Genomic DNA, 8,003 nt, shown 5'->3' with positions numbered 1-8,003 from the left:
AAACATGGTTGAAAGTACAATTAGTATAAAAAGCACTGTGGTCAAGTCAGATGTACTCTGCATTAGGACTTGTTATGAGTGCAACTCTCATCTATGTAGAGTTAATGGGGAACGCACGCCCTTTTTGTTAAGAATAAAACATTCATTAGCTAAACAACTTCAATAAATTATCTGCCATTGGCAAGAACATGCATTAATACTGATAAAACCTAATGAATGGAGGGCAGCTGCAAAACAAAGCATGCGAAAAAGTCCCTGGACTGTTACCATTTTGTACTATTGAAAAACCCTCCATGATAAATAGACTTCAGAGCAAAAAGCAACAAGGAAATTTTGATGAAGCCCAGATTGAGCAATAGTAAAAATACATGCCTGATTTTAGGCACAAAGCTAAAGACGTTTATGCCTGATTTTAGGCACAAAGCTAAAGAAGTTTTGTATATACAAAGCTTGTAAATGCTTTAGGATCTTGTCATCATAGTTTTAAACTCTTCAAAATCAACAAACCCATCCCCATCTGAATCAACCCCTTTGATCATTTCTAAACAATCTTCAAGGCTGCATCTATCCCCCATACTGATCAAAACACTTCTCAACTCCTCTGCAGAGATATACCCATTTTTGTCCCTGTCAAAAATCCTGAACGCATCTCTAAGTTCTTGGAGGCTCCCAACACCACCCCCCTCAGTCTTTGTATGAAAAGCAATAAACTCCTGAAGATCTATAAACCCATCTCCATCAGAATCCACCTCCTTTATCATCATCTCAAGCTCTTCACGGCTTGCGGAGGCATTGGAAGATCCTTCTAGAGAATTTATAACAGCACCCAGTTCTGAAACGGAGATTTTCCCGTCGCCATTTGCATCAAAATGCCTGAAAACCCTCTCAAGTTCCGCTAAGATCCCAAAGCTTTCAGACAAATTTGTGTTCTTCTCGGCTTGTTTTACCAGATGATGATCCTTACTGTGTTTAGATCGAGGGCAGAGGAACTTTTTCAACAATCTAACGACCTTGCCAAAGCTGACCTTGTGAAATCGCATTGTTGGAAACCCTGTTCCTGGTTCAACAATTTACCAAAAACCCAAAAAAATTGATGCTTAAATGAGTAGAGGAGGAACAAGAAGACGATGAGAAAAGACAGCAATCTTCTTGACTCCTCATCCCCATTAAAGGATAAAAGCAGTTTATTTAAGGTTCTGTGTTAAATTGCGCCGGCCTCTACAAGAAATTCATATAAAACCCCAATTTATTTCGCAGTCGGTCGGTCACATGAAGTGATTTTTCGCGTGGATGCGGTGGTCAATGTCGTATAGTCAGAGCTACATGTGATTCTTTGTCCTCCTCTGAGGTCGTGGGTTCCACTCACATGCGTCCAATGGAAGGCCGTGTTCTTAAAGCGAGCAGTGATTTCTATGCGTAATTATTTATGAGCGCATTATGGCATTCTTGGTGGGGTTTATTCTTTCATAAAGTTGAATTTCTTTTTAAGCTATGTCAAAAGTCCAAAGGATCTTGTAACCCTCCACCATGGAAGTTACCAGAATATTCTCATGGACTCCTTTGGCTCATGGCCAAGCACGTTATGTCAAAGATCTAAAGAAGATTTATTTCCCTAATTGACTGAAATGAATTAAAAGCACTAAATTCTACTTATGAGATTGGGTAGTCTATGGAATTTGTGAGTAAAACAATTTAATAAGATATCATTAATTACTACTTTTTTATAATTGGTAAACAACTTTGGCTAGGGCATGCAAATATGGCGAGGTTAGGACATATGACACAGTGTGGCTATGTTGTATTGAAAATATCTCTCTTTCAAAAGAGTCTAGCAATTTGCTAAGGCACATTTTTTTTGTAAAAATTGACTAAGATTGGAAGGAAATTGGCTTCGACGCCTTTGAGAAAATATATGGTATACACAAGCTAGTCATTGCATCATTAATAAGACAGTTTAACAAATTAGAAGAGGGGATCTACAAATTGCTAGGATGCAACATTTACGTCAACCTTTAGCCACACAATAATATAGGAACTGTTTATAAAACAAACACTTATGATTTTTATATTTTGCAAGCATAGAAAAATAAGAAGGAACTAGCAAATTTTGCACAAGGCTATTATTTCTTTTTAAGTAGAGAAGAAATGCAATCTTCCTTTTGTAATAGCATGCCTAGAAAAGAATGCACCTAAGGGATGAGGAACTAAGACTAGCAACTCACAATATTATACGATCTACTAATTTAAGGTTAAGCTTGTTAGAAAACACCCTTTTTTGTATTCATGTGAAAAAGAGTAGATTAGGGAGGTTGGACTTAGTTAGTGGATAGCCTTTGGAGGTAAAATTTAGACTTGTCTAGTCATTTTAGCATGTGAAAATAGAAAGTGTATTATTGATCCATATACAAAATTATTTTTAGTAATTGTTGTCAATTAGGATTGTGCCTTTAGCAAGATGAAATATCTAACTATCATGTTGAAACATGGAAACTCTCTCAGGTGGTGTGTTTTTCTGAAACGAGAAATGAATCTCCGAATCCGAACGGTTCCTAAATAGTGATCACCTAAAAACTTAATTGTATGCAGAAAAAGGGATAAGAAGTGAATGAAATTAATGAATACTAAGCCTAAATGAGGTGATACACCAATGGTTTGTATGCAACTTTAATTAAATCAACACAAATTACTCACAATATGAATGATTCACAATACCCAGACAAGCGTGCAATTACAAATGTATTTCTATGTACGGACCTAGAATCTTTTGTTTTGAAAGGAAAACCTAAGCTTTACCAATTTTTTGCAAAAGAATAAGGACACAAACAAAGACCTGCAATTACAAGTATCGAGATTCTAACATGCAATAAGGAATATAGCTTGAATGAAGGATGAACACAACATAAAAGCAAAGAACCCACAATATTGCACAAGAATCAATGTGAAGGAACCATTGAATCTGTATAATCAATACTGAAAAAATCTCTGCTACAAAGTGCTCCTACAATCAACTCAAAAATTTGCAATGTGCAAAAAATTTGAGCCAGAAAGAAGAGACTTAAAAAATGAGATGAATGTATAATAAATAAAGCTCAAAACCCTGATTTGGATATGAGAAAAATGCATAAAAAATAAGGCATGCACCAAACCCTAGGTTGGATCTCAAAACCAACCCAAAAATATAGCATGTCAAACTGCTCAAAAATATGCAAAATATGCGTAAAAGAGGCTCCCAAAGTGATATGAATGTAAAACAAGTCCTAAGTGCACCATAACCAGCTAAAAATATCACATTACTCCTCAATTAGTGCATGAGAAAATCAAATTGCCCCCTGACTGAAAATCAACTCTTTGTGACATGTAGTTAACTCAAATAGTCTATCTTGGCTGAAAACAAAACTCCTTGCTCAAGTGTAAGTCACTTTAAGTCTTCAAAAATAAAGTATTCCTATGCAATTACAAAAGTATTTCTATGCAACGACCCATAATCTTTTGTTTTGAAAGGAAAACCTAAGCTTTACCAATTTTTTGCAAAAGAATAAGGACACAAACAAAGACCTACAATTACAAGTATCGAGATTCTAACATGCAATAAGGAATATAGCTTGAATGAAGGATGAACACAACATAAAAGAAGAGAACCCATAGTATTGCACAAGAATCAATGAGAAAGAACAATTGAATATGTATAATCAATGCTGAAAAAAATCTTTGCTACAAAGTGCTCCTACAATGAACTCAAAAATTTGCAACGTGCAAAAAATATAAGCCAGAAAGAAGAGACCTAAAAAATGAGGTGAATGTACAATAAATAGAGCTCAAAACCCTAATTCGGATATGACAAAAATGCATGAAAAGTAAGGCTCAAAATTGCTCCAACATATGAAGAAACCAATCTAGTTTGCTCTCAGACACCTATCCAACTAATAGCCAACTGAAAAACTGCCTCTATCTCCTCAAAATCATGCACAAAACTCTAGGTCAGAATATCTCAAAACCAACCCAAAAATATAGCATGTCAAATTGCTCAAAAATATGCAAAATATGCATAAAAGAGGCTCCCAAAGTTATCTGAATGTAAAATAGGTCCTCAATGCACCATAACTAGCTTAAAACATCACATAACTCCTTAGTAAGTGCATGAGAAAATCAAACTGCCCCCTAACTAAAAATCAACTCTTTGTGACATGTAGTTAACTCAAATAGTCTATCTTGGCTAAAAATAGAACTCCTTGCTCAAGTGTAAGTCACTTTTAAGTCTTCAAAAACAAAATATTTCTATGCAAGGACACAAAATATTTTGTTTTGAAATGAAAACTGTTAAAGTCTCGAGGACCACTATAAATGTAATTGCACTACCATTATATGTGGTATGTTTTTTCCAAATGGCAGCATCCTAGTTGTATTTGTATGAGGAATAAACCAAGAGAAGAGACATGTCCCTTCTTGGTACTTGTCTATTGATCAACATAATTAATATAATGTAATGACAACCATAATTATAGTTGTGTGTGTGTGTGTGTGTGTGTGTGTGTGTGTGTGTGTGTGTGTGTGTGTGTGTGTGTGTGTGTGTGTGAATCATTGTCATTATATTAATATCTCTTTGATTTCACTTGTTTATCATGATAAAGCTACTAAAACATCAACACTCCCTCTTAGCTAGTGAGGATAAACATGAGACGCATATTACACCGTTGGTAATATTAGGTATGGAAAATTTTGAAGATATCTTTGATCAGAAGATGTGCACCATTTTGATATTATGAGTATTAGTCTCCTAGAATACATGATATTCACCAATTACTCAATAAGGTTTGATATCACATCTAATATCAAGAGTATTGGTTTCCCAGAATATTAATGATATTCACCAAGTGCTCAAATTAAAGTTTGATATCACATCTGATATGAAGAGTATTGGCCTCCCAGAATATCAATGATATTCACCAAGTATTCAAAAGATTTTGATATCACATCTGATATCAAGATTATTGGCCTCCTAGAATATCAATGATATTCACCAAGTACTCAAAAGGTTTTTATATCACATTTGATATCAATGTATTCGCCTCCTAGAATATCAATAATATTCACCAAGTACTCTTTGAGTAATGGCCTTCCATAATGTTCAAATGCAAGACATTCACCATATACTCAATTTGTTTGATCTTGTAATACAAGTTATTATAGGATCATCACCTTACAATAACTTTTGCATATACAAGTGACATCATTTGGAAGTCATCACTTCCTCATGATGTACACAGGGGTAGGCCCATTAAAATCGCATAATCACAAGGTATATTCATGAATCACAGTCCTCTTGACTGCTACAATTTATTGATCTCTAGAGAATCTATGTCAACATGTTTTACTCCCTTTGATTCAATATGATCATGATCACCGAAAGTTGACTAGATCATATTCTCTACCTTCTCCCTCTCTTTCAAGGTTGCCTGAAATATCAATCTCCCTCTTTTTCCTGTAAGAACATTCTCTAAGGAAAAGATCAAGACAAATGCTCATATAGAAATACAAGGGAGAGACTACAATGATTAGATAAATAAAATACTCAACGATCAATATAATATATATCTTATTTAAGTATATACATTGAACACGTATACATATATTCCATCTTGTATATATATAATTTATTGCCATTTATATTTTGAATTATAATATCCCATGAAATTTAGAAGGACCAGAGATTTTTTAGAGGATGATCAAAGTGAGAAACCCACCTAAGCTCCAAGGTCAAGTCAAGGACATTAAAGCTCAAGTACAATTACTAGTACAAGCGTAGGTTCAGGTGGTGAAGATTCCTAGAATATGGAGCAACTGGTGCAACTTCAAATAAATCAAGAAGTCATAGAGGTTGATATCACATCCTCTATAGTTGGCAATAGGAACTGTGAGGTTTAAGAGACACAAAGGGATACTCGGGAGTTTGTGCAAGCTCTTAGGAAAATTACAAGACATAGAAGACAACCAATAGATTTCAAGGATTGTGTGGTATTAGTTAGTCAGTTGGTAGATAGTGAACCTTCCAACTATCAAGAGGTTGTACGATATTAGGTATGGAGAGATGTTATAGTTGAGGAATATACCTCAATAATGTGGAAGATGCATGGGAGGTAGTTCCAAGACCAACAAATAGGATAATAGTCGGATCATGTTGAATCTATAAGATAAAGCATGATACAAATGGTAGCATCAAGAAATATAAGGCAAGGTTCGTGAAAAAGGGGTTCTTTTAGAAGGAGGGAATAGACTATGAGGAGATTCTAGTGGCTAGCTATACTTCTATAAGAGTTGTGATCTTCAACCTATTATCTTGAGAATAATCTCTCTAAAACAAGGTGGCTATATACCAGGGAAGGAAACAATGGAAGGGACATTAATAGACATTAAGCATTACACTCAATCAACGAGAACCAAATTCTAAAATTTATTATCAAATTAGATATGATGAAAGTGTATGATAGACTCAACTAGTCATTCCTAATCAAAAGTCCTTAAGAAAACTAGATTTATAGATAAATGGTGTAAATGGATTTATGCTTGCATTTTAGGAGCTTTCTTTCAGATATTATTAATGGTTTCCCTATTGATTTTTTGATCTTCAAAAGGTGTCGGTCAAGGGGACCCTTTATCACCATCTCTTTTTATTCTTATGGCAAAAGCATTTAGAATAATTATCACAATTCATCATGAGAAAGGCCTTTGGACTTGTATTAAGATTGGAGGAGCCTTCATTTCAGTTACCCACTCTATTTTTTTTATGATACGTTGTTGTTTGGGGCAACAAACATGCAAAAGTATAGACAAATTAAGCTTGTTCTTGATTTATACACAGAGTTCTCAAATCAAAAAATCAACATAGAAAAATCAAAGATTTGCATCTTCAATAATTATATTGTGATTTATAAGAGAATATGTAAAATTTTGAATTTCTCCCAAGATATTATTCCTTTGACATATTTGGGCATCCCTTTTTTGGTAGGTGCAAACAAATTACATTATTGGATATCTATCTTAGATTGAATTAAACAATGTGTTGTGCCTTGGATAGTGAGGTAATCATCTCTATCGGGAAGGATTCTTCTTATCAGACCATCCTTTCAACAATTTTGAGCTACTATATTTCTGTCCTTCAATCTCCAAGTGGGATTATCAAGAAAATTGAGAAGATTATACATGACTTCTTGTGGACCAACAATATGTTAGGTGAATCTAAGATTCCACTTATTTCACTTAATGACATGTCATTTCAAAAGGAGGTAAGATGCACTGGTTTTGAATGTTTTAGAAAAGATAAATAAGGCATTTTGTGGGAAGCTGGTATGTACACTATTATCAAAAGTTACTTAATTCAAATGTGGTCAATCTACCAACTAAGTCATCAAGTATAAGATCATTACCATGCATAGCTATGAATTCTTGAATAACATATACTCTAATTGAATAGATGGGAAATAAGGTTCTCCAGACTTCACGTACCATTTCCACATTACTAATAATTCTACCAGCAACTCTTATATTACTAACAACTTCTTTAATCTTGTTATAGTATTGAACAATGTTTTCTCCTCCTTCCATTCTCATTTAACCAAACTTGCCTCTTAGGCTTTCTTCTTTAGATCTCAATACATGCAAATCTCCACCATATATACGTATTAGAGTATCCCATGTACTATTTATAGTAGTACAGTCCTTGACATCATTAAATTTAGTATCATTCAGGGAAGAAAGTGGCATGCTCTAAAGGACTTACAAACATTACCATTGGATGTTACCATATAGGATTTCACTAGACTATTAGACCTACAAGAAATGGTAAGAAAGTAATAATAAATTGATCTGTTAGGTTTTAACACTACCTTGCTTGTTCATATCTCTACTTCACTCAATATATCCTTTTGATCCTTTCTACCTGATTTTCATAATTCACATATCAACTTAGGACTTCATCTGCTTGATCTTCACAATACTATTTGCTCAGT

General features: G+C 34.2%; 1 protein-coding gene across 1 annotated transcript; it reads right to left on the bottom strand.

Moving 5' to 3' along the window:
• Nucleotides 1-242: 242 nt before the first annotated feature.
• Nucleotides 243-1,238, bottom strand: LOC149530806 (putative calcium-binding protein CML18). Its single transcript, XM_089810378.1, has one exon. The coding sequence runs from the start codon at nucleotides 1,038-1,040 to the stop codon at nucleotides 462-464; it is 579 nt and encodes a 192-aa protein (XP_089666504.1). The 5' UTR covers nucleotides 1,041-1,238; the 3' UTR covers nucleotides 243-461.
• Between the last annotated feature and the right edge of the window lie 6,765 nt (nucleotides 1,239-8,003).

Source organism: Cupressus sempervirens, chromosome 11 (assembly GCF_028749045.1).
Source record: "Cupressus sempervirens isolate cs-2001-9-10 chromosome 11, ASM2874904v1, whole genome shotgun sequence".
Lineage (NCBI taxonomy): Eukaryota > Viridiplantae > Streptophyta > Pinopsida > Cupressales > Cupressaceae > Cupressus > Cupressus sempervirens.
Note: the sequence above shows the minus strand (reverse complement) of the source record. Positions and strands in the feature narration are given on the sequence as shown.

Bases quoted from the DNA above. Each gene is read 5' to 3' on its own strand.
- LOC149530806 (XM_089810378.1), bottom strand. From the start codon at position 1,040: ATGCGATTTCACAAGGTCAGCTTTGGCAAGGTCGTTAGATTGTTGAAA.